The following is a 25,713-nucleotide window of genomic DNA, read 5'->3' on the forward strand; positions in this document are numbered from 1 at the left end:
TCGATCCCTCAGCATGACATTGTGGTTGACTATGCGGGATGCATCGTGGGAAGCAGAGGAAAGGATGCCCGCCGACTTGGGCTCGACCAAGTGCCTGAGTGGCTCCACCACCACCAGAGACGCTGATGGCCCAGAACACACGGCGAGCAACTCGTTCGACTGTCTTGACATCGAGGCGCCACGAAGCTGTCCCGGTTCGTTCTGAATCTGTCGCGCATTCTCCTCCTCTTAACCCTTGATCATGAACTGATCCGCCACGCTCCACACAGGCCGCCGCCGCAATCGGGATCAGAAACGAACGGTTCAAAGCAGAGTTGTATTCTGTCCCCCCCCCCCTCCTCCAGAAATCACGAGTTGGGGGAGCAGCAGAGAGGTCTATGAGAAGCATAGTGCTGTGTGCACAGAGAAGCGAAAGCCAAGGAAAGGCTCTGAGTGGCGACCGGAAGCAAGCAGTGTTCTCAGAAGAAGATTATACGGGACAACATGGAAATGAAACCCCGGGCAGAGGGCTCTGTCGCTGCGCCGAGGACGGTGTGGGGATGAGGATAGCAGCATTCGTATCCTCTCTCCCGCATGATCTCGGCTCATCCAGCAAACAGACGGCTTAGTGCCTCCAGGTCTTGACCTTGAAGCGTTCAAACGCTCCGCGCTCGAGCTCTTCGCGATGATCGGGATGGGCAATCTCTATCAAGGCGGCGGCACGTTCGACCATGTTCTTTCCGAAGAGATAGGCAGCTCCGTATTCGGTAACGACGTAGTGGGTATCTGTGGACAGAAGGGCGGTGGTGTGGTGGCTTGTGTGAGTAGGTGGGTATGGAGAGGCCCGCCTGGATGACGGTCGGTATCGAGCGGTGCCGTCGCAAAACTGACCGACACCGCTGGCACCGCAAAGACGGAAATCTGCCAGCTCGGCAGCAGCAGGCTTGGTGTGCGGCCAGCCCGCAATCTCCCGATCAGCAGTACTTACGGTTGCGAGTGGTAATGACACCGGCGCCCTCCTTGAGAGTCAGGACAATCTTGGACTCGCCGTTCTTGGCGGTCGAGGGCAAGCAGATGATCGGGACACCGCCCTGGGAGATGGCCGCACCGCGCTCAAAGTCGACCTGGCCACCGACACCAGAGATCATCTTGGTGCCGATCGAGTCAGCGCAGACCTGGCCGGTGATATCGACCTCGACGGCCGAGTTGATGGCCGTGACCTTGGGGTTGCTGCCGATGATTCGGGGGTTGTTGGCGACAGAGGCGTCCCAGAAGGAGATGCCGGGGTTGTCGTCGACAAAGTCATAGAGACGCTGCGAGCCCATGACGAACGAGGTCACGGTTTTACTGGGCATGAAGGTCTTGTGGAGGTTGGTGACGACGCCGCTCTGGATCAGATCGATGGCCCTCTCGGCAAACATTTCTGGCGCGGACATGAGGCAGCGGAGGAGGCGGATGAGCGTGAGGACGTGGACATTGGGCAGCAACACAGAGCCAGCGTTGGTCGGAAGGCAGTTGGTGCGTACCCGTGTGGATTCCGAGATCCTTGTGGTTGGAAAGCGAGGCGAGAACAGCATCGGGGATGGCGCCTGTGTGGACCTTGAATGTTAGCCTGCTTTCTGCGACAGGAGCGTTGGAGAGGACGGACCCAACATCCAATCAGTCGACATACCGATGCCCATCTGAAGAGTGGCTCCGTCGCTGACGAGTCCGGCAATGATCTTGCCGATCTTGGCCTCGACCTCGCTGGGCTCGCTGCTGACGTGACAAGGCAGAGGCTCGTCGACATGGAAGACATAGTCGAGGTTGCTGTAGTGCACGAAAGAGTAGCCGTGGGTTCTGGGCATCGAGGGGTTGATTTGGGCGATGAGGATCTTGGCAGTTTGAGTGGCTGGGAGGGCCGTGGCGACCTGAGAGAACGCACAACACACTGGATCAGGTGGTACTGAACACCGGGGGCTCTGGGCAGTGAAGTTCGAGCAGACGAGACGGATAGACGGAGCAGCTCCGACGCACGCCAGATCGCGGTGCCGTGTGCTCGACAAGGTGCGATAGAGCCCACTGGACCGACTCTGCGACCGCCAACAATGCCACTGGCAGGAGGGAGAGCCTTACTTCGACACCAAGAGAGCACATGCCGTGCTTGTCCGGAGGAGAAACATTGAGGAAAGCGACATCGGGGGTAACGAGTCCTCTGCGCATCAGCGACGGGATCTGTGCGGGTCGGTGGATTGAGTTGCAGCGACATTAGAGCACAGCGGGCAGCAGCACTGCGATCGGAGTGATACACCCGAGGCTGCCAAACCACTCAACTTTACGAGCAAATGGCAAGCGAATGGCAGCCTAGGAACCTGCATGCGTTGCGGGTCAAAGCACTGCCTGACATACCTCCGACAGGAACGTGGGAATGTACGACGAGAATCCACGATCCACAAGCTTGCGCTGGTTGGCGCCAATGAAGAAGTTGTTGGTGACGAACGATTTTGCATACTCTTCCGTGGCACATGGGTTGGGGCGGTCCAGATGCAGGTGGCAGAATTCGACCTGTCTCAGCTCGTCGTGGCGCTTAGCCAGGGCTGTTTGGAGTGGATAGAGCAATGCCAAGCCCGGATTATTAGCAGAGAGCGATACATGGTACACACAGGTTGTTGGCAGCAGTGGAATTGCAGGTTGCACTGGCGGAAGGAGACAGAGCCCCCCCCCTCTGCCAAGCCCTGGCCATACCGGTGAGCAGAGGGATGGGAGTGGCTGCGACACCATGGACAAAGACGCGATCGCCGGACTTGACGGCCCGGACGGCTTCGTCGGCGGTGGCGCACACCTTCGGGCCAGGCTTGCCCGAATGGTATGCGCGCGCCGAGCAGGTGAGCTGCGAGGAAAGACGGAGTGCGCGACGGGACATCATGATGCAGGCTGCAGGGGATGGATTGGAGACGGAAGCGACCGAGCGCCGATCCAGCGACAGGTTCGCGGTGGAGGCAAGGGAGTCAGGCGGCGTAAGCGAACGAGCGGCTGGTGCAGGACAGGGCAGGAGTGGAGGATGGCCATGCGAGTGCCGGGTCGACAGGGCTATATGGAAGGCGGCTGACGAGAGCAAGCCTGGCAACCGACTGCCCGAGTGGACGGATGGTCCTGGACACCGGCGCACAGCCCAGGCTGGCCGGCAAGAGAGCAGGGTGCATTTGCTTGTGGACAGCTCGGATGCAGGGCTGGAAGAGGAATAGCAGCGCCATATCCCCCAGTCCGGTCGGTACCTTGGGTTCTACGATATCCGGAGGAACTTGGTACGAGCCGGGAGGGAAGCCTGGGCAGGTCGAGAAAGGCGACGACAGCGAAAGATGAAGAAGAGTGTGGCCCGAGGAAGAATGGGAATTTATATGTCGCTGCCCGGCCGAGCCAAGATTGGGCGGTGACGCATCCTGACGCCGCGAATCGGAACCGATGGATCGCCCTCTTCGGGGCGTGCTGAGCCCGCCAGGCGACGGGTCGCATCGGCGATGCCTCTTTTTTCGGGCAGCGAGCGGCCCCCCCCCCGGCGGCCTGAACCGGCAGCCCAGATAGGGCCGATCAGCGCATCCGCATAGACAAAGCGCTGCACACTCATTGGCGACAGCACAGCGTCGGCGTGGACAGCGTCGGCGTGGACAGCGTCGGCGTGGACAGCGTCGACAACAATAGCAAGACAGGATGGGTCATGGTTCGCCACAAGGCAGCACGCCCGGCCAAAGCCAGGACGAAGAGGGTCCGTGCTGTCGACGTCGACAGCGGCATCGACACCCGCTGGTCCCGCCGACCATCTGCATCGCCCGTCCTCTGCCTCTCGGCTCGGCCTGCTGGATGGCATCCGTCGGCCTCGCCGCTGGCTTGCAGAGCTGGCTTGCAGGGCTGGCTTGCAGGGCTGTTCCTCGCTCATGCCTTTCGCGTTGCCCTTGCCGACACGTGAGGCTGTGCTGGTGCGGGCGCGCCTTGTTGGGCCGCACCAACCCCAAGGCCACAAGGATCGCCGCTCTCAGCCTGAATCACCGCTCCCTTGCCTTGCGCAATCCCCTGTCGAATTTTTTTTTCCCTCTCCTTCCTCGCCTCCTCGTTTCCCAGCTCGACATACATACATATCCTGAGCATCGAGGCATCATCTCCCGTCACGCTCGTCCGCCACCACAACCGCTCCGCTTCCCTCTCCCCCGCCAAGTGCTGCAGTTGCACAGATGAGCAATTACAACACCGTCGAGCCCACCGTCATCGACGAGGATCTGCTGAAGCGCGCGATCCACGACCAGGTCAATCCCGAGATTGCCGATATTGCGCGACGCGAGGGCATCGACCCCGTAGAGGTCTTGACGCTGCGGCTGGACTACAAGAGTGAGCATGTGCTATGGACTGCACCGACGCGACCGAAGAGGCGGCGCCGGTAGTTTCAGGGGCAGAGCCGACCAAGATGGGGGTGGGGCAGGGATCGGCTGATCGCGTGTCTCGGTAGTTCTCCAGAGGCACGGTATCTTCATGGGTGCCTTCATGGATGTCTTCACGGATGTCTTCACGGATGTCTTCATGGGTGTCGCAGCTTGTCCTGCTGCACCATCGGCCCGTCTAGTGAATGGACATGGATGTGTCTATCCAGAGTGCCATCGGCGGTACTTGGCCGTCGGCTTCATTGCTGTGTGCTCACCAACGGGCGGTGCCATCGCCATCCCAGATATCCTCAAGATCGACAACCTGTGGGCGTATGAAAATCTCGTCAAGCTGCAACTCGACAACAACATCATCGAACGCATCGAGAACATTGGCTTCTTGAAGCATCTGCAGTGGCTGGGTGCGTTGTGTTGATGTGGTGCTGCCTGGAAGTCACGCCAGACTCGCCTCGATGCTTCGAGACTCCGGATAACGGTTCATTGGGGTTCCACCTTTGCTTACTTCTTTGGCCCCTTCTGGTCGTCCCAGACTTGTCCTTCAATAACCTCACGACCATCGAGGGGCTCGACGGTCTGACGATGCTGACCGACCTGACGCTCTACAACAACCGCATCTCCAAGATCGAAAACATGGATGACCTCGTCAATCTGGAGGTGTTTTCCATCGGCAACAACAACATCAATGTTCTCGAGAATGTAGGAACGGGGAGGAGGAAGGCGGCTTGCCTCCCACGCCGCGTGGTAGCTCTGGTTGCTCCCATCCATCAGTCCATCGGGCATCTGCAAAGGATATACTCCTGAGCGTCGCTGTGTCTGCATTCCAACTTGTGCGCTCTCCAGATATCGTATCTGACCCGCTTCGAGAAGCTCCGAGTGCTCAACGCCGCCGGGAATGCCATATGCAAGAACCCAAACTACAATACATATGTGCTAGCTCACGTCAAGAACCTCAAATATCTGGACTATCGCCTAGTGTTGTCTGAGAAGGTCAGCGTCGGTGCTCGCTGCGGGCTAACACAACCTGGTCCCTGGTATAGGCTCGGTCGACAGTGACTAAGGACGTGGTTTGGCTTTTTGTTTTTTTCTGGGGGGGGGACGGGACGATGGAAACAGGTCGCTACAGCACGAGAAAAGTACATCGACGACATCATCGCGATGGAAGAGGAGGAGAAAATAGCACTCGCCAAGAAGGAGCAAGCGCGGCAGCAGAACGAACTGGATACGCTGCATGAGGTAAGCCCTGTTTCCACCTATGACATCGGCCTCTGTGTCGGGACAGACGGCGCTGACGAGGTCTCTGCTCGGAACCATGACCCGGATATATGCAGGCGGCCCATATCAAAGGAATCGAGATTCTGTTTTCATCCATGTTTGACGACGACCTGGACTTTCAGAGGCTGTTCCAGATCGACCGGGACCGACTGGGCGAGATGCGCGACGAATATCCTTTCAGGATGGGGTGGGATGGGATATGCTGCGTATAATCACGGCCATGCTTCCGACACAACGTCCGTCATGTCTATCCTTGACTCTGCGACCTCTGCGACCTCTGCGACCTCTGCGACCTCTGCGACCTCTGCGACCTCTGCGACGACTATCCCCCCATCTCCTTCAACACATACCGAGCCAAGTTCGACTTGGTCGTCAATGAATTCAAACAGACGGTGCTCTCAAAGTACCACGAGAAGCAGGACGAGCTGCATCAGTTCCGGACCTGTGTGGACAATGCGAAAAGAGACGCCAGCACCGAAAGCATCAAGCGCCTGGAAAAATACCAGCACAACAAGAAGCAGGTTGGAGCTGCGAATGAACGGTGCATGGATGGCAGAGATCGTGCGCTTGGCTTGGTTGGAGGGAGGAGGCAGGCAGGAGAGGGAGGCAGGCAGGAGAGGGAGGCAGGCAGGAGAGGGAGGAGGGGAGGGGCAAGCTCATCCAGGTTTGTGATGGTGGCTGCATGGATACGGCGAGATATAGCCAGCCTCGCAGCGAGGATACCCGCAGCACCTCACCTCATCAGCGGCACCAATGCGCTTTCTCTCTCCCTCTCCAGCTGATTCGGGCCATCCAGAGCTCCAGAGACTCCAAGGAGGTCGAGGAGGCCCTGAAGATCCTGAAGGACCAAACCAGCACTCTGTCGGACGTCCTGCTCGGCTACGAAATGACTCTGGTTGAGCAGATCGAGGTAGTGGCAGCGCGGGCAGTTGTCGCTGTTGTTGTTGTGACGACAGCAAGTGCCGCTCGAGTCGGAGCAGCCGAGCCCGGTGGCCGTAAGCTCTATTAGAGTGGAGGGCATGGAGCCGATGCCAACACCGATGCTGATGCCAGCGCCGATGCTGATGCCAACGCTGATGGTCAAGTCTGAGCACCGATGGCAAATGTTTCAAAGTAGCCCAGACTAATGCGTCTCGTCCTTGGACGACCAACCCGGCAGGACGTCATCAAGGAGATCGAGCGCAACTACACCGAGCTCTGCGGGGCCATCAACGAAAGCGGCCAGACGACCTTTGCGCGGCTGCGAGAGATCGAGACCGAATTCCATGAAAAGTTCTCCGAGACGATTGTGGCGCTCTTTGAGCGATTCAACAAGGGCGACATGGACGACCTGGACGACGACCTGCGTGATGTAAGCGGGCGATGGAGGCGAGGCGAGGAGGGGAATTGGGGCGGTGGAGAGACGGGCTCCTGGGAGCAGGGGGGGGGCAGAGACAGGACGGAGGGTCACAACAGGTTTGGCTTATCTGACCAGCGGTTGCTTGCCACCACACTCCCCAAACGCTCCTGGGGCTGAACGCATTGGTCAAGATCATGGGCGATAAGGACGCCCTGATGAACGCCATCAACGGTTCGCACGACTTTCGGCTGGGCAAATTTGATCACCAGGCAAGCGCCGGCAGGGACTGAGCGGCGGTGACACTGGCTTGGGCAGGGGGGAGGGGTCATGCTCGGGAACGGACTGCTCTTCCCAACGAGGAGTCTGCGCTGCTGAGGTCTCGGCTGTTGGTTGCTGGCATCTGGGCTGTTGCCGATGCAGTCCGGATCGCTGTTGCTCGTGTTAACCGATTATCGTGCCGGCTGCTGTGGGCCGGTCCGCCACACCGCCTGGGCTTGGCAGGAAGACTACTTGGTGACCGGGGTGGCAAAGGACATGGAGGTCGTCATCCAGAGAATCCACGAGGAAGAGATCAAGCGCAACCGCGACCGAGTCGGCGAGATCCTCGGGTTCCTGGACAAATCCAACAGCGAGATCGAGCAGGCCGAGGAGAATGCGTACTGAGAGCGGGCAGCGGCATGGTGGCCGCGAGGAGTCGGCGACTCCACGGAGCAAAATTGTCAGGATTCGTCTGGTGGTGTCGACTCGTCGCGAACAGAGCAGATTTGCTGCCCCCCCCCTTCGAAGCACGAGACTCGGGAAGTGGAGATGCGGGTGTGTCGGGCGACGGGTCCCAGGCGAGGCACGGCGGCAGAAGCACTCCAAAACCGCACACACCCCGAGTCATGCTGCAAGGGCAGCTGGACATGCTGTGGGAGCAGTTGGATGTGCGAAACCCGCTTTCCTCCCGATGTGGCCCTCGCTGAACCCTTGCCTGAAGCCACACCGACACAAACACACGTGCGCGCACAAATGCAGGCGACGAGCACAAGTGCCTGTCACTGGCTGGACGGGCAATCCCGCAGAGGGGTGGGCGGAACGGGGTGGCCCTGTGGGCCGCAAACAGGAGCGAAAAGCGGAAAGCGGAAAGCCAGAGAGAGGCCGTGGGCTCTGGACAAGTGAGCGACATGCATCGGCAGGCGCGCGAGGCCCGATGCGAGTTGGGCAGGGCGTTTGGAGTTGGGTTGCTGCCGTCAAGGCTGGCCCTCCATGCCGCAGACAGCCTCCGCATCGTTGACTGGTCTCGATGGTCGTCAACATTGGCCGCCATGTGCCTCGTCGCCCGGGTCGCTGGTGCAGCCGCAAACCAACAGGCATCGCAACATCAGCAGAGCGCTTTCTGGTGACATGCCCTTGCTGGGCGGATCCACTCGCGCAAGGGCCAGCTCACATGAGCACCAGTGTCCCCGCTGTGTTTATTGGCATGAACGAAGCGCGTGGTGGGGGCAGGACAAGGTCCCAGGCTGCGCTGTGATGCATGGGTGTGAATGCATGGGTGTGAATGCATGGATGTGATGCATGGATGCGAATAGATGGATGCGAATGCAACGGGATGGATGCAACGAGATGGATGCATGGATGTGAATGCATGGATGTGATGCATGGATGCGAATAGATGGATGCGAATGCAACGAGATGGATGCGACGAGATGGATGCAACGAGATGGATGCAACGAGATGGGAGCCCGGCCACCCGGGTCAAAGCCCGCAAACCAACAGCCGGGGTGACACACGGTGACGCGTGCCCGTGCGCGTCGCCGCCCCGAAATAGCAGTACACGGGACAGGCTGCACAGTGCCCGACCGCGCAGCAGCGGCTGTGTGGGGCGTGTGGCGGCAAGGGTGCGATAAGGGTGGCCCTGTGCGACACGCCGACGCGCGCCGCGAGTGGTCGGTCGACTGTCTGTGTGTTGCGGCTGCAGTCGCTATTTCTGTAGCGGCGGCGAGCAGCCAGCGGCAGACACTGCTCACACAGTGCCGCTCACAGTGCCGCCCACACTCTGCCGCTGACACAAAACACACGCGTCGCTCCTTCACCGCTCCACAAGGCCGCGCCCGCGCCGGCTCGCGCTGCCCGGCTGGCCCTGCCCGGCTGGCCCTGCCCGGCTGGCCCAGTCCGGCTGGTTCGCCATGGCCTTTTGTGCTTCTCGGCTCGGCTCTGGCGTCTCGCCCGCTTCTCGCCCGCGTCTCGCCTGCTTCTCGCCCGCCCCTCGCCCACCGCCCTTCTCGCTCGCCCTCTCGTCCTTCGCCCATTCCCCTCCGTTTTATCCCCGTCCTCCACCCCTTCCCACCGGCCTTTTGCGCTTCCCGTGCTCGTCTCCTGTCTCTGCGGGTTCGGTAACTATATCTGCTGCTCCTCCCCGCCTTTGCTTTCCTCCCTGTGCGTCGTCTTCTATCATCCATCTCCCCTCCCACTGTCCTGTCCCTGTCTCCCTCCCGCCCCGTCTCCGCTGTGTCCTGATCCGCTTTGGTCCCAACTTGCCTCTTCTGCGGCTCCGTCGCCATCCTCGCCCATCCACAAGCCTCTGCTCCCAGCTCGTCCTGAAGTAAATCCCCTCCATCGAACCCGGCACGCCGGTCCTACTTCGGTTGCCTCGAGCTCCCCTCCGTCACAATGTCCAACTCCACCAGTGTGCCCTTCACCATCCCGAGAGCGATCTCCGACTCGCCCTCGCAGACCCTCCTCAACAGCCTGAACGATGCCGCGGGCCTGGTCAGCTTTGCGTCCCTCCTGACCCTCGGTCTCCTCGATGCCTGGAAGCTCTCGTTCTCCTATCGGTCCCTGGTCCAGCTCATGATCTACACCGACTGCATCGCCTTTGTCCTGCAGTACTGCGCCTTTTCGCTCGCCGACCCGACCGGTGTCAACAGCTGCAACTACAACATCCTGATGATGATGTCCGATCTGGTCTGGGTCTTCAAGGTACATACTGCCTTCGTTGGGCACTCGCTGGGGCCGCGCTGCGCCGTCCCAACAGCTTGCTCACCACAGCCGATTCCATCTCGCTGCAGGATGCCTTCAAAATCTCCTACATTGTCTGGAGAACCCTGTTCGTCACCAACGTCACCAAGGGCCGCTCCGGACTGTGGACCCATGTTGGAGTGCAGCTCTCAGGACTGTTCTCGGTCATCCTGTACATGCTCTTCAACTACTCGGCCTACAACGGATTCAACAGTCAGTATCGCACGCCGATCCGATGCCTTGGGCGGAGGCCGTTTGTTTGCAAGCCGAAAGATACCCGGTGTCATGTGCTAATCCTCTGCTTTGCTCTTCACAATTGCTGAATATGCCCTGCCACAACATCGACAACAACAACGACGACACCACCACAACCGACACAACATCGCATCGCATCGCATCGCATCGCATCGCACCGCTTTGGATCCGACTCGATCCGATGCGACCCCGACATTATTCGCACCATCTCACCTACAGTCTGCGGGTCTGCCAACGCCGTCCCGGCCTCCTACCGGGATTGGACTCGCCCTCTCCTCTATGGCTACTGGGTTATCCTCGATCTCGTCTGTACTATTGCGCTGCTCACAACCATCTACAAATTCTCGGCTTTTGAGCGCGACAACTCCTACAACAACGGCAAGTCCCCGCTCTCCAAGGTCATCTTCAGAGAGCTCACCCGTGTCGTCATCACTGCCGGCGCCGGTGTTGCCATCTGTGGATGCACCATTGTCGAGAGCATCCGCGGCGGCGGACAGATCCTTCCCCTCAAGGCTCTCCTGTTCACCTTGTGTAAGTGTTGGCCGACTTGACCCTCGCGGGTTGCTTTGACGCTCCTGTGCCCCCCCCCTCTCTCGCTCACCGACGTGGGTGGGGATGGCGCTGTCCACCCCGTTGCATTTCGCCATCGACGCTTTTGTTTGTGCTCGTTCGAGCGTGCGATCGTATCATCCGCTTGCCTCTCACGCTATCTTCTCTATCCCCGGCATTTGCATTGCAGCCCAACACGTCCTGTTGCTCAGTGTGATGAGATATGCTCCCGGCTCGGATGATGCCAGCAGCGCTCACTCGCCTCAGTACTGAGCTAGCGCCGCTCAGCCTCGTCGTTCAGCCACCACCCCACCGCATATCCAAGTTCACTGAGAAATCCTCACCGTCCGCCGCAAGTCTTGCTCGTATCTTTTTGCCGTCACCATCTCTCGCACTAGCCGTTTCTATCTTTTTTTTCTCTCTCTTTCTCTCTCTCTGTCCTTCTACCATTTACTTTCTCGCTCCTTTTCCCTCCTCCTCCACACCTCAAATCATTGCCTATGATTTTATTGCTACTTTTTTTTTTCTTTCTGTCTTCGAGTATCTTATTCCAGTCCTTTTTTTTCTCATCGTCTAATGGAGATGCGCAAGAAATATACAAGTATTTTTTTTGCTCGATCGTGTTTTTGTCCATAGCTTACGAGTATCTTTTGCTTCTCTTGTCTGATTGTCAGCTCACAGGCGCACGATGCGACCGCACTTGTCCCTCCTTTCTTATTTCGACTCTCTCCCTTGGCTGCTCTTGTTCAACCTATGCGATTGATCCTCCCTGTTTTCCGTCTATGACGCGCAACCCTGACAGACTTTGCCTCGATCTCTCCCCTGCCCACCTGCCCACCTGCCCACCTGCCCACCTGCCCACCTGCCCACCTGCGTCCTCTCTCTCGTCTAGACCTGATCCCACCCGTCCCGCGCTGCTTTCCAGTCCTCGGACTTATTGCCCACACCTGCGGTGTCCCTGGGCTCCAATGAGTTTGTGTCTATCCTTACGTCAAATACAGTGTCTCTCTCTCTCTCTTTCTTTGCACTTCCTTTTCTTTTCCTTGTCTCTGGTGCGCTCAGGATTTGCCCCTCTCCCTTACCCATTTTGCCGTCTTCTTGTCTGGTCATGTGGGACTCGTCCTTCCTTTCTTCTTCCTCATCCAATATGGCAAGCTCTCAGGCCCATTTCCTGCGCTTGTCCTGCAGTGCAATCTCCTTTTCTCTTTCATCAGGCGCAGACCCTCCTTGTTCGCTGTTTTGGCGAATGCGTGCTGGGAGTCTGGCGACGACATGTCCAGTTCGCAGTCGGCCAGAGTGGTCGCCTTCTGGGTCCTGAACACACCCCGTCATGCCCAAACAGCGTGTCCAAGGGGACTGGAGGTGTACCGACTCGAGTAGGCCGATGATGTTGATATGAACATCCCATGGAACGAACCAGATAATTGAATGCTTGCACCACACTGTCCTGCTTCGTTCCGAACAATCTGTATTGCGGCCTCGAGTGCAGCTGGCGCTCGCGGCAGAGGCTCCAGGATCAACCCTTCCCTCTCAGGCTGCCCAGGGACATCGATTGGACAAATCAAAATCCTTGCTCGCTACTCTTATTGTACCAAGATATGGCAGCGGTGAGATCTCGGTCGACACCCCAGCCGTTGTTGTAGCAGATCCCGATGTTGTGCTGGCCGTATCGATTGCCCTGCGCGGCCGACTTGCGAAACCACTCGACTGCCTGGGTGCGGTCCATGGGAACCCCGTTTCCCCAGACAAAGCAATGGCCAAGCCCCAACTGCCCGTACGAGTTGAGTTGATCGGCCGCTTTGCTTGACCACTGGAACATTTTCGAGTGGTCCTGCGCTACTCCCCATCCGTGAAAGTAGCAATTTCCAAACCAGTACTGGCTGTCGCTGTGGCCTTCGTTTGCAAGCTGCTGAAAGATTTGCGCCCCCAGCATCTGATTCTTTGTGGTTCCAAATCCATAGATCAGACACACAGCCGTGAGATGTCTGCAGAGCCAGTCTTGATCGTATCCTAGCCAGCACAGCTCAAAGAACCTGCATGCTGCAGGGGCATCCGATAAGGAGTTGGGCAGCCAGATGACCGCCAGGCACTCGCCCTCCCCAAGCTTGAACTCGTCCGACTTGTTGTCGCGGATCATCTTGACGCCCTTTTGCTTGTCCAGCTGAGTGCCCCGGCCGTGATAGTGCATCCAGCCGACCATGTGGGTGGCAATGTGCTTGACGGCTGTGTCCGAGGACCGGGTGCTCACTTCTTGCCAGCGATTGAAGGCATCAGCGTCGCTCTGGTCGACACCATGGCCGATGAACGAGAACCAGCCACGGAGGAACTCGATGTGGATTCGACCATCTTCGCTGCCTTGGTCTGCGGCCTTGGAATACCACTCGATAGCCGTGTCGTAGCTTTGGTCGACACCCTCGCCGCGCTCATAGCAGCGACCGAGAGCGACTTGAGCCTGTGGAACTCCACGATCGGCAACCTTTTGATACAGCTCGGCGGCCTTGGTGCGGTCTTGGCCGACTCCATCGCCGCGGTCGTAGCACTCGGCCAGGTAGAACTGTGCCGTGGGGTGGTTTGCATTGGCTGCGCTCTCCAAAAGGCCAAAGATTTGCTGCTGTGTGGCGCCTTTTGCAATGTTGTTCGTCGATTTCCCGGCAGCGAGATCAGCTTGCAGAATCCGGGCCAGAATGAAGGAGGCAGCGATGTGGCCTCGATCGGCCAGGGCAACGAGCCAGGGGCGCTCGGTGGTACCGCGGCCGTCAAAATGCTGAGCGACGGCAATCATGTCGCTGGGCAAGATGAGGACAGGCAGCGGGTGGCCGGGGCGGCATTGAAGTCCGGCGTCCAGGCACCAACGCCGGAAGCGAGTCAGCTTGGAGTTGAGGAGAGCGCGAGCACGCCTGAAGACGAGGAAGAGCCCCTGAAGCTCGGTGAGAGCGAGTGAGAGGCTGAAGATGTCGTTGGCGAGCACGATGGTGAGGATGTCGGAGCCGTCGAGGACCGGGGGTGTCGCTGTCGGGCCAGCAGCCGAAGCCTCCGAGAGGGCCATGGCAGCGCCGCTGGAGCCGCGGCTCTCGGACATGGTGTTGGGGGGGGGGAGTTGCGGTGCGATGATGGGCAGAGCAGACGAGGGGCGATGGAACTGGAACAAACCGGCGCATTCGGCAACCAAAGAGGCGCAGACCCAGCACCACGTCCCGTTTCCGGGTTCTCGATTTCCGGTCTCCTCTCTGCTGCGGTGCGAGTAGTCGTCGCAGGATCGGCAGATGCAGCCAGCCGACCGGTGCCCGGATGATCGCTGATACACCATTCTCCCAACACTGGCGCACACCACTCGCAGCCACGTCCTGCATTGCCCTCGGAGTGGTTGTCTTGATCCGCACTTGACACGGCGATGGGTGTATTCGGGACCCAGAAACAAGCGACAACTCTGGCTCGAAACAGTGTTCCATTTCGTTTTGGGAGCGCTGAAATCCACGCATCGTCTCCTGAGACCTCGCAGCTCACTCGACCGCCATGAGCCCCAGCGTCCTGAGAAACTCTTCAAACTCACGCTCCTCGTCAATGGCTTCCTCCGCCAGCTCCGTGCCAAGTAACAAGCACTCGATCTTGCCGGACTCGAACGCCAGCGCCAGCGTCGAGTGTGTCCGCATCCCCGTCTGCTGAAGCGGCATCGAGTTACGTCCTTGGCCCATCGACCCCGACGTCGTGAGCGGCCCGTCGGTTGCCTCGTTTTCTTGCAACTCGGTCGTCGAAACCAGGCCCGCAGTCGGCAGTGGCAGTGGGCTGAGGGCGAGCTGAGCCACGGAGCCCTTCATCCCAGACAGCTGTTGCAACCGGATCACATACTTGGGCTCGGCGTGGTGCTCGAGCAGGTCCCATACGTACAGACCCTGGGCTTCGTCCAGACAGTAAAACACCGCCTGGCGGTGCGGCGACCACACGAGCGACAGCACCGCACCGTCGACTCGCCAGTGCGCCAAGGCAACCCGATGAGAGATCGAGAACAGACAGACCAACCCCGATTCGTACCCAACCACAAAGAGACTGCGGTGGTGCGGCGAAAAGCTGAGGGCCCGAGGCTGGTCTTTGGGAGCAAAGAATTCGGCCGTGTAGAGCTCTTGCTTGCCTCCCGGCAGCGCGATAGAGTCGTCGAGCGCTGGGAAGGCTGGAAAGAATGTCGGAGGGTTGGGTCGGTCCTGGCACCGCGAATAGTGCACGACGCCGTGTGTCGAGAGCACTAGAAAATGGTCCGTGTTGGTGGGATAGCTCTGACAGTCGTAGACGATCGTGTCGGAGGGAACATCGGCCCTGCTTCCATTGGAAACGATTGATCAGACCTCCAGCAAAGTGGGAACTGCACACCGATTCGCCAGGGTGTTGCCAACTGCAAACTACATATCCATGGCGCCATCCACACCTCCACAGTCTCGACAGGATCGCCAGCGACACGGCTGCCGTAGCCATGATCTGCCATCCACTGACACCGTCTCCCAATACGTACTTGGCCGAAGGTATCACATTGGTTTGATATGTCTTGACAAGCTTGACGCAGCTCCCAATCGCCATGCCAAAGTCCAGCTCGTTGACCGAGAACGACTCTTCTCGATACTCGATCACCACCTGGACAAGGAGGAGGAAGTGTCTGTCAACATCCAGGAGCTACTTTGCACCGGTACCATTTGTATCGACAGCGACAAGGACAGGGGAGGCGTCGACGCTTGTCTCGTCCGCGCTGCAATCTCACATACCCAAATGCAGAGCACCCCGGATTCGTCGACCGTCACCAGCTGGCATGATCCGCTTTCGACTCGGGCCGTCGTTTCGTCGGCCTCGGCTGATGCATTCCAGCCCAGGGTTTGAGCCGCTTCTTGACCAAGATTCCGGCCCAAGCGTCCACTCGCCAGGAGTGGCTCGGTCTCGACAACCACGACATTCTTGATCACGTCCTCGTGTGCTCGCTCCAGCGAATACAGTCCGTCGGTGGAATAGCTCGGGGTCTGCACAACGACATCGACGACGTCGCTCGAGACATCGATAAAGTTGGTGTGGCGAGTGTGTTGCTGGTGCTGATCGAGCAGGTTCCACACCTGGATCGACCCATCCGCCGTGCCGCCAAAGATGAGATGGGGTTTGGTCCGTGAAAACGAGACACACTCAACTGCTGGCTCACAGATCAGAATTCTGTATGGACGAGGACCTGTCAGTGCCAGGGATGTATGCGCGCTGATGAAGGCGGTGGGCTTGGCTCAAGAATGGAGTGGAGTTGTCAGGGCCAGTGCAAGTGCAAATGCAGGAGGGGATACAAGTACAAGTGTGGAGTGAAGGGATGGGCACCATTGGGCAAGTCACAGTGAGCAGCACACCACGGCCGCGCCAGACAAGAGATTCCAGATCGAGCAGCCGAACTTCACCTGTACGGGACCGTGGGATCGCTCAGTCTCCACAAGCTGATGATGGCGTTGGGGCCAGCGGCATCAGGATTCGTTGCCGTGTCAGCAAGCTTCCACACGGCAAGGAACATCCGATGGTCCGTGGGAGAAAACAGTACTTTGGATGGAACATAGCCTGCAGTTGCACCCGCCATAATAGGCATGATATCGTCAATCTCATATGTGATGGTTATGCCGTCAATATATCGGCCATGAGACACTCGCTGGGTCTGTGAGCGTTGATGTCGGACGCTCGTGCTGCCGCGCGAACCAGCTTGGGAACGAGTCCGCTCCTCCATCCTGTTTGTCGACGCTGACCTTTCAAAAACTGCGGGATCGCCAGGGTCGCCGTCCCGTCGCAGATCGACTTGAGAGAATCGTCCACCCGCCGATCGAATGCGCCCTCTTGTCGGGCCGAATTCTCGTCTAGGAGAATGTTCATCACCCGCGACGACTTTCTCAGAAACTTGATCAGCCGTTCGGTGTCGTATTCGGTTGCAAACAGCTTTCCGGACGACGCCGATGGGGCGTTTGGACGTCCTGCCTTTGGCTTGCGTCGAGACTCGCTCGCAGAGAGCCAAGGTAGCTGGCAAGTGCTCGATGCCGAGTCCACAAAGCTCTCGGGAGGCGCCTGCGTCCATTTGTCTTCGATTTCCCAGTCCTCGGTCTGGCACTCGCGTTCGCACTGGTCGTCGTTGCACTGCGTGGACGCCTGGAACGATGCGGCGAAAGCCAAATTTCAGATACCACGCCTCGGATTTCATGCGATGGAATGCGCCGCTTCCAGTTCATCGTTTCGGATCACGGTGTTCAGCCCATGCACCGACCGCGCGACATTGCCCAGACAGCGCAAGCAGAGCGAGCATCAAATACATCGGCGTCGTCGATCTGAGGCTGCGCGCCACATACCTGAACGGCATTGGACGATCCATAGTTGCGTATGTACAGCTCGTATTCGTTGAGTGGAGCCAATTCAAAATGGCTGTATATGCAGACATCGAGCTCGATGAGACTCAAGAGGTCCTTCATTCGCCTGTTTCGCCTTTGCTCCGCCAGCGATGCAATCTTGGTTTTCTGTGCCTTCTGTCGCGAGGCATCAAGGTCCAGAGCCACACGGACAGGGAGTGGATGGGTCGGTGTCTCGGGTTTGGGCCCTACAAGCATAGAAAGAAAGTATGGTCATGCACAAGGGCTGTCGTTAGACGACAGAGTGTATATCTCTGAGGGAGACAATGCAAAGACATATTTGAAAGCCACCCCGCGCCTGGGAAGTAATGCGCTGCAATCTGGTGCTGCATATCCGCACCACTCCGGATCAGATTCGAGCTGCTCGCTTTGAGCTGTTGGTGCGAAGAAGCCAGTTCGTTTTCTTTGTCCAGGGCGCGGATCACCTGAAATCGGTCGTGGCAATCATCAGGGTTCTCGTCTCGACCATGTCGATCTCGGTGTGCTGATTACCCAACTGCCCAAGCACGAACAGCCTCTGTATGCTCCTGCCTAACCAGCGCAACAGATGCCAATGCCAGTGCGAGGCTATCGAAATCCCATCTTGGCAATCAGAGCTTGGAAATCCCAGCCCGGCTCCGATCTGGAGGACGCCGGCTTCAACAATGGCCAACTCACGTCGTCCACATCCTTCCTGGTCGTATGGTCCAGCAGTCGCTGTTTGGGCTGGGGTGTCATTGTGGTGCTTGATGGCACTGGAATATGCGTCGGGATTGGTTCTTCATGGAACTCCTCAAAATCGTCGTCGTTATAGTCCTGTGAAGCAAAGCGGCTCGTGGGTCAGTGCAGCTCGGCGATCCCTGGCCTACGACAAGTTGATAGATTGGAATCAACGCACGGGGCCACTTGCGAGGTTCTCGGCAGCTCCCCAAGATCTAAACCCACCTCAAAGTCATCGCCGTACCCATCGGTCCCAGAATCGTCGCCCTCGTCGTCGACATGGTCGGTGGGCATATCCTCGAGGGTGTCGTGGCTCTCGCGACGGAGAAGGGGGTCCTCCTCGATATCATCAATGTCTGCGGTTTCAACAGTAGGCACCGGATGAAATCAGCAAGCATGATATTGACTGCCTCCAGCGAGTGGCAGTGCACCCGACGCCGATGGAAGCGAGATTCGACTGGTTGTCCAGAGCTGAGTGCGGACAAGTCTTACCATCGTCCCGAAGTGATTGCGCCGTCGGGATGGCGATCTTCTCCGGCTGAGCTCCATGGCCCCTTTGGGCACCCGATGTTCTGGCAGGGCTGCTCACTTCAAGCATGGCCCCCGGGGCCGGTGCTTTCGACTGGGCAGCGACGTATTGCGTGGTCGTGGCCGTAGGTGGAGACGGTCGTGTCGCTGCAGGTTTCGATGCCTCGGTCGGCGGCAGTCCCTTGGCGGCGGCTAGATTCTCCTTGGACGATTTCTTGCCTGCAGGCGGGGCCTTCTGCACCAACTGCGTCTGGTTCTTTGGATCAGTAAGGTTCTGGAGAGAGCCTCGTGTTGCGCCAGGAGGTGCTACGGGTTTGGCTCCACCGTTTGCCGTCCGCTGGGGCTCTGCCAACTTTACATCCGTCCGCTGTCGTGACGGATCCGCGGAAGCCAGCTGGGCAGCCGCAGCCGCACCTTTGACATTCTGGGCTGCTGGAGGCGAGGCTTTCGGAGGTACCACCGCTACTGGCTGGCCCTGCGGAGGAGCAGATTGTGTCTGAGGGGGTTTCGACTGCTGGCCGACAGGCGCTGATCCCTGTCCTTGGGTCGCTGTTGTGTTGACTGGCGTGGGAACTGCCGATTGCGTCGTGCCGGGCTGTTGCGATTGCTGCCCCCCGGCTTGCGGCTTGGAGGGAGAAGATCCTGCTTGGGCGGATGTCTGGGCCTGTGGACGAGCCGCTTGAGCAGTAGGCTGAGCACCTGGACGAGCAGCCTGGGTCGCTGGCTGCTGTTGGGGTTGCTGGAGCTGCGGTTGGGGCTGTGCCTGCACTTGTGCCGACTGTTGTGGTGGGGCCTGTGGGCGAGCGGCTTGAGCTGGCGGCTTTGCTGGTGCGGCTGGACCAGACTGTGTGAGCTTTGCAGACGGGTTTGCAGATGGATTCACAGACGAATTTGCAGGCGGTGCCTTCTGTTGTGGAGCAGCGACTTGCATGGGTTGGGCCGGCGGCCTCTGCGAAGCCGCTTGTGACGATGCAGGTGCCACTGTCGCTGTTGGTGCTCCTTTTCCGGCTGGAGAGGGATCCGCTGGCCTTGGTGCTTGCGTGGGAGCAGCAGCTGGCTTTGAGGTTTGTGTCGGGGCTGCGGCCGGACGAGTCTGAGGCGCACCATCACCGGGTGCAGGACTGGGTTTGGGCTGGGCTCGCTGTTGTTCCTTGGAACCGGAGGCTTGGGTAAGAGTCGACACGGCTGCCGGAGCAACAGCAGGGACATCCTTGGGAGATGCCCGAGGAGGCTGTGGCTGCATGGAAGGTGGGGGCATGCCTTGGGGAACTTTGGTCTCGTCTCCTCGTGGCCTAAGACACATGCATGAAGCAAAGGGGGCCAATGAGACGAGTGTTGATCCAAAGACTCCGCTGCAGAGCATCAAGCGAAACGCCAATCCACCAGACATGCAGGATGTCGTGCGTCACCGAGCACAACGTCGTTGGGGTCGAGGGCTGATTCAGGTGCAATGAGTCCTTTACGCGATCCAGTGGTATTGGCTCCAACAGCTTACTTGACGCCCTGATCCTTCTTTGGAGAGCCAGTTGGGGCATATGCGACTGCTGCTCCGGCAGACGCGCTGGGAGGCTGTTTGCCAGGTTGCTGGTTCGGTTGCTGCCAGTGCGTCGAATACATCCGTCAGCACTAGTTTGCTCCCACTCTGGGCTCGATGTATTACGCTCGGCGTCCTGGGAATCGCGCTAGGAGCACCGACAGGCGACACCGGTTGCGCCTTGGCTATGATCGCATCGCCAGGTATCAGTGTGCGCCACGACGGTTTCGATGCTCACCTGCGACATTGCGGGCTCGAGGCAGATGAAGAGGTAGATGCAGAGACGGGAAAGCGTCGCGCGATCCAGTTGGCTGTGGGTAATGTCTGGGCGATGGGCGGCATACGGGATGACCGCGCGACGATACGACCCAGCGATGTGCAAGGCGGGCTCTGCGTTCCCGCCGATCAGTCGCCTCTGCTGGCAGCCATCCTTTTGCGGTGGCGCGGGAGTCTTCTGCAGTCGCTTGGGAGCACTACCGCGAATGCGCTTGGATGATCATCACTGTGGCGATTGATATACACACCAATACTAAGCGTCGGGCGCTGTATCTCATGTGGATGCTTGTGGGAACCGCCAGCCAAGCCGAACAGCGATGTGTGTGTGTGACAGATCACGTGGCTTGCTGACATCAACGGCGTGCCCAAATATGGCCAAATGCTTGCTCCCTTGCCTTTGGCGGCTTCATCGACCAGAACAGCCGATCAGCTCCATCGGCTCCATCGGCTCCATCGGCTCCATCAGCTTCATCAACCCAGCGCTTGCGTCGCTCCCGCCACCGTAATCCCTGATATCGCCACGCCCAGCCGCTGCCACTCACACCAGCTGCTCTTCTCCGTACCGCCGCTCGCCATGGCTTCTGCAAACGACAAGATCCCAGAAATGACGTCGTGGATCTCGCGACGAATGGACTCGGAGGAGCCCCTCAAGGTCTCCGAGCTGGTCGGATTTCTTCCGCTCGCGGCCATCCTCACGCTCCTGTTTATCTCTGTGGCTGCCGTCTTCAATCTGATCTACCGCCTGTTGTTCGCTCGTCGGGTCACTGCTGTGGGCAGCAAGGTACAGCCGATCGCTCCTCTGGATGGATGGGGGCTCGGTCAAAGCGGCCCTTCTCGATCGGTGACTCAGCTGGGCTGCGCTGATATCCTATATCCTGCACCGACCGCCGAATGCTTGTGTGTGCGTTTCTGGGCCCTGTGATATCAAAGCTGCATTGTCTCTTGCCATCGGCAGCCATCATGCAGCCGCATGCCTTGATCGTCTCCAGCCGCACTGACCAGCCGTGCCACACATCCAGACGACCAGCAACGAAAAATCGTTGGCCGATCTCGAGGAGCTCCAGAGGAAGCTCGAGGCTCTCGAGACCCTGCTGAACAGCCCTTCCCGCCAGACTGCCGGACAGGATCTGAGCGTGGGCCACCGCCTGGAGATTCTATTCACCAAAGTCGGCCTGCTCGAGGGTGCCCACACCCAGGCCATAATCGACCAGGGCCGTCTGGACCGGCTCGAGTCCTCCATCAGCAACATCTCGCGTGATCGCCATCCGGACTTGTCGGCCAGCTCGAGCCCGCATGGAGGCCCGCCGCCCCCTCCTCCTCCGCCGCCGCCGCTGCAGAAAATCGAGCCTGTTGTTATCGTGCCCACAACCAAGAAGCCCAAGATCGAGCCCGAGGGTCCTGTGACGCTCGGCGCGAGCATGAGTGATGTGCTCCTGGAGATGTCCAAGAAGCAGCGCAAGATTGTCCAGATGATCAGGTTCGTCGCCCGCTCGACATCGACCCGCACTCGTGCGGCGGCAAGGGTGAACGATTGAGTCATGGGAGCGGCATTGCCCCGTCAGACGACCCAGGCTGGCGGCCCTGTACTGACCCGGCGATCTCCTTGCCCACATAGCTCGCCTCGCTCCAAGTACCTCGAGAGCCGTGTGAACACCACGAAGATTCCGCAACGCGAGTCCGCGCTCCGGATACCCATTCGATCGGACAGCGAGTAAGCAGCTCGGGACGGTTGCAAAGCCGCGAGGCCATGTTGGAAGCTGGCATGTCCATCAATGCAAACTCTGCTTGCGCTGACTCATCGGTACGCACCTTGGGATATCCAGTGACGAAACCTCACAGGACGTTGCTGACAAGAAGCCCAAGTCGCCATCGGAGCGACACGGCGTCAAGCGACGCAGTTCCTCTACGACCCGCGAACCGGAAGTGCGAGAGTACGTACGAAATGATGGGATGTGATATGACACGAGGCAGTGGGTTGTAATGTGCCGTGCTCCGCTGTGATGCGATGCCATAAATGCGATGTGATGGCATGTGAGATGGGCTGGCACGACGGGTGACGGACTGCATTCTCACCAAACCCATCTCCGATTGAACAGAGTCGCTGCTGGAAAGCCTGTCCCGGATCTTCGCAAGTTCGTAACACCTCGAGTTGAGAAAGGGAGGGGGAGGCCGTGACACTGGATGGTCGAGTCTCTCGGGACATGACGTCGTGCTCTCGGACGACAGAATTGGCTGTGTTGGTTTCCGGAATCTGTTGCCAAAGAACCTCCAGCACAACGGCAGGGATAGACCTCTGCATCCACGCGCTACGTGATGCTTTTGGTGCTGACCACTGTCAATTTGTCGTCTCAGGAGCCCAAGCTCTCGCAGCCACTTGACAGCGATTCCGCGACCTGGAGCATCGCCCAAGAAGGCACCTGCGTAAGTGGACTCGGCCGTGTGGTCCTGCTACTGCTAGCATCATCTCTTGGGTCCGATCGATGGCCGCCACATCAATCTCAGCAATTAACAGCAGATCTTTCAATTGCAGGGCGGCTTCGTTCCTGATGCCTCGCTTGAGAGACACACACATCCCCAGGTTCGTCGTCTCTTCCTGGCCACGCTCGGCCGATCATGCCGTAGCCAGGCGTACAATGGCAATGAATGGGCGGGTTGTCCGCGCGAGGCTGATTCTTGCTTTACCACATGGCGCTCCCATCCATCAACGTCCGCCATGGCCGACTTCTAGGTCTCCCGGTGGAACCCCAGTTACCTCTGGCACCAGAAGCCGCGACCAGGCCCAGGGTAGCGAGCTAGGTATGACGTGATTCTGGTCGGGTCTGTGTATGAGAGAGAAGTAGAGTCTGCAATGACGAACGACTGGCTCCGGGTGGATTCTTCTGCAATGAGCAAGGCAACATGGATCGACTGCTTGCTCGCTGGTTCATTGTCGGACTAACACACATGGCTGACGAAACGCTGCTACTGTCGGGTCTCTGAAACGACACTCCATGGTCCCCGAACGACCGCAGGTTCGCTCCTTCGTACCAAAGTGCAGACAACATCGTTTTCGTACCTGCGATCCAACGACAGCGGATCGAGCCCATCTGCTGCACAGCTCCGGGGCGAGGAATCGATTCAGGGCTATCTCAAGCTCAGCGAACTCGACGGAAGCTCTCAAGGGGCCGAGTAGTGGGCTTGGCCGCGGAGCCAGGGGTTTTCAGCGAGGCTGCATCCGACATGGGACTGCCCATCGATGTGCCTGTCCGTGGAGGAAAGAAAGCCTCCACAGCGGACAGTGCTGGATCATCTGCCCTCTCAGCGTACAATAGCGCCGATCGACCTTGCATCCTCCACCTGCGGTTGCTTTGTTTTACTCTTTTTTTTGATATACATGTGCTCGCAAACACTGCCAATCCGATCCGATCCCCCCCCCACTCCATCGCCTTGCAGTAGAGAGAGGGAGAGAGGGAGGGGAGAGCAACAGGTTGTCTTCACAGGCCACTGTGTGGATAGGATCGTTTGCGACTTGCACAGGAAGTAGGACACCCCTGCTTGTTTCCGAATACATTTCACCGATTGGGGCGGTTTGTGATTGAGAATCCGCTGGCCAGTGGTGGTCGTCAGCAAGTCCGCTGCGAGTGGAGTGTTCATGGATCCCGAACATCCATCGTTCCCTGGTTTCCGTGGGGCGATCGCCCTCTATTGGTTGTGGTGTTGGCTTTGCCGACCTGGATTTCCGAGTAAGAAGATCACTGGGGATGTGCTTCTGGACTGATACAGTCAACGGAATGGGCAACAACGCACATCATCTCGTCCGGATACAAGCACGTCGAATTGAATCATGTCGTGTACTCGGCCGGGAACGACCAAGCTCATCACAGTCGGCGCAAGAGTAAATCCCCATCCCAAAAGTAGCCAGCGAAAAGCAAAGTTTGGAGATACCCCGTCGCATCCACTTGCTTTCTGCCATCGCTGCAATGCCGCGCTGGCTCAAACTCAAGCTTGGGTATAGAGTCCGGGATGCCCCCCTGCCATGGAACACCAGACCCGTAGCGAGCCGGGACCAGATGGACAAGGATTGCACACACACGCACACTCTCTCTCTTTGGAGTTGGTTTTTGTTTTTTTCCATGGCAAAAGTCCAAGGAATCGGGAGAGCAAGACAGAGCCCCGTTGTCCTCCCGCTCGCTCGCTCGCTCGCCCACACTCTGCTCGTATCGGGATTGGACAGAATTGCAGCGATGAAGGCACAGATCCGCCAGCCCGACGGACGGACGGACTAACGGGCTGACAGGCAGGCACGCGCAGGCACCAGACGAGTGAACAAACGGTAGTGCTCTTTCAAGCCGTGCGTGCGAACGGAGAGGGAGAAGTAAGGAAGGAAGAGGAGCGTGGGGGGGCAAGGCGTTCAGAGACGAACGAAGGTTTGCGGCACAACCGTGGTGCTGAGCGATGGTGGCTTGCATGGTTCCGAAAATGAAGAGCAGCCACATGGCCCGGCGAGCATGGCAACACTTGTGCCTGCGAATCGCCCAAGGCCAGCAAGCAAGCAAGCAAGCAAGCACGCGAGCAAGCGAGCCTGGGAAACGGCTTCCTTGGAGCGCTGTTGCGCCTTTGGTGCTGTGGATCTTGAGCAAAGATGGCAATAAGGAGATGAGGGGGGAAAGAAGAAAGGGAAAAAATGTAAGAGCGAGATAGGCAGATGGCAGGCACATGGGAGCGGGGAGCTGGACTGGGGAACAGGAGGATGACGAGCACCGAGCCGCCGCGACCAGGCAGGAGAAACGGCTTTGGCTGGGAAGGCAAAGACAGGGGCGCTTCCCACGCGCTGCTGCAGGCCTTTGTCGCCGTGGTGCCCAGCGGCTGTGGTCGGGAGGCGTGGGGGGCCACGGCCCACAGCACGAGGACGGGGACGAGCCACAGCGGGTTGGCCCAAGCAAGTCGATGTTGCTGCTCGTCGACGAGCGAGGGCAGCCATGGGGTACAGCGAGGATTGCTTGGCCCTGCCGGTCGGCGGGCGGCGGCAGATGACTCTCGATGGACTGCAGGGTGCTCATGCAGATCACTGCATGGAGGTGGGTGACGGCCGCGGACGCAGCATGGCCGCCAGACCAGGCACCCCCCAAAGTCGATCGGGCAGCCACGCAGCCAAACGATCGCTGTGCCCCTGCAAGGCCGCCTGTCCTCGTGCATTGGCGATTCCGAGCACCAACAAAGGGCCATGCCGGTACCACAAACAGTCGTCCCCGCAGCCAGGATGTACCAGCGCGCTGGCGATGGCGCCGCGTGGCCAAGCGACCGGGGGTCGAGGCTGTGGTGATGGCCGAGGTGCCGAGGCGGCCACGGCAGCCACCGAGAAAGCCGGAAGGAGAGCAGCGGTGGCGACTTTTGTTGCTGAAGCCCAGTCCCGCCGTGCGAAACCAGTCCAAGAGGGAGGGCGGAATGACATCTTGCAGCAACGACCACGATGCATATCCAAATGTGGCTGGTCTAAGT

The 25,713-nt window shown here is 59.0% G+C and overlaps 6 protein-coding genes across 6 annotated transcripts; 3 read left to right on the plus strand and 3 right to left on the minus strand.

Moving 5' to 3' along the window:
- Positions 1-604: 604 nt before the first annotated feature.
- On the minus strand, positions 605-2,881 carry BJ171DRAFT_586324 (acetyl-CoA hydrolase/transferase family protein; the record flags this gene model as incomplete). The annotated part of the gene is made up of 7 exons (XM_053114402.1): positions 605-765; positions 968-1,402; positions 1,506-1,568; positions 1,652-1,889; positions 2,095-2,193; positions 2,368-2,555; positions 2,704-2,881. 7 exons carry the CDS (start codon positions 2,879-2,881, stop codon positions 605-607), a joined length of 1,362 nt encoding a protein of 453 aa, XP_052962728.1.
- Positions 2,882-4,184: 1,303 nt separating this feature from the next.
- On the plus strand, positions 4,185-7,777 carry BJ171DRAFT_562845 (uncharacterized protein; the record flags this gene model as incomplete). Its single annotated transcript, XM_053113281.1, has 11 exons — positions 4,185-4,338; positions 4,673-4,789; positions 4,918-5,084; positions 5,229-5,375; positions 5,502-5,621; positions 5,717-5,866; positions 6,020-6,181; positions 6,439-6,570; positions 6,820-7,011; positions 7,191-7,268; positions 7,501-7,777. 11 exons carry the CDS (start codon positions 4,185-4,187, stop codon positions 7,660-7,662), a joined length of 1,581 nt encoding a protein of 526 aa, XP_052962729.1. The 3' UTR covers positions 7,663-7,777.
- A 1,874-nt stretch (positions 7,778-9,651) lies between these two features.
- Positions 9,652-11,076, plus strand: BJ171DRAFT_586326 (uncharacterized protein; the record flags this gene model as incomplete). The annotated part of the gene is made up of 4 exons (XM_053114403.1): positions 9,652-9,960; positions 10,050-10,212; positions 10,474-10,785; positions 10,994-11,076. The coding sequence occupies 4 exons, from the start codon at positions 9,652-9,654 to the stop codon at positions 11,074-11,076; spliced, it is 867 nt and encodes a 288-aa protein (XP_052962730.1).
- A 1,178-nt stretch (positions 11,077-12,254) lies between these two features.
- On the minus strand, positions 12,255-14,012 carry BJ171DRAFT_523042 (uncharacterized protein). The gene has a single exon (XM_053112540.1). The coding sequence runs from the start codon at positions 13,880-13,882 to the stop codon at positions 12,365-12,367; it is 1,518 nt and encodes a 505-aa protein (XP_052962731.1). The 5' UTR covers positions 13,883-14,012; the 3' UTR covers positions 12,255-12,364.
- A 165-nt stretch (positions 14,013-14,177) lies between these two features.
- On the minus strand, positions 14,178-17,625 carry BJ171DRAFT_241756 (WD40-repeat-containing domain protein). The gene is made up of 6 exons (XM_053106647.1): positions 17,142-17,625; positions 16,551-16,944; positions 16,215-16,368; positions 15,552-15,984; positions 15,305-15,423; positions 14,178-15,111 (listed from the first exon to the last, which is right to left on the minus strand). Exons 1-6 carry the CDS (start codon positions 17,394-17,396, stop codon positions 14,304-14,306), a joined length of 2,163 nt encoding a protein of 720 aa, XP_052962732.1. The 5' UTR covers positions 17,397-17,625; the 3' UTR covers positions 14,178-14,303.
- Positions 17,626-20,654: 3,029 nt separating this feature from the next.
- BJ171DRAFT_241768 (uncharacterized protein) lies at positions 20,655-22,541 on the plus strand. Its single transcript, XM_053106648.1, has 5 exons — positions 20,655-21,016; positions 21,255-21,712; positions 21,851-21,946; positions 22,059-22,166; positions 22,332-22,541. The coding sequence occupies exons 1-5, from the start codon at positions 20,810-20,812 to the stop codon at positions 22,408-22,410; spliced, it is 948 nt and encodes a 315-aa protein (XP_052962733.1). The 5' UTR covers positions 20,655-20,809; the 3' UTR covers positions 22,411-22,541.
- The last annotated feature ends 3,172 nt before the right edge of the window (positions 22,542-25,713 follow it).

The sequence above is a fragment of the Polychytrium aggregatum genome (genome assembly GCF_025602895.1).
Source record: "Polychytrium aggregatum strain JEL109 chromosome Unknown BJ171scaffold_51, whole genome shotgun sequence".
Classification (NCBI taxonomy): Eukaryota; Fungi; Chytridiomycota; class Chytridiomycetes; order Polychytriales; genus Polychytrium; species Polychytrium aggregatum.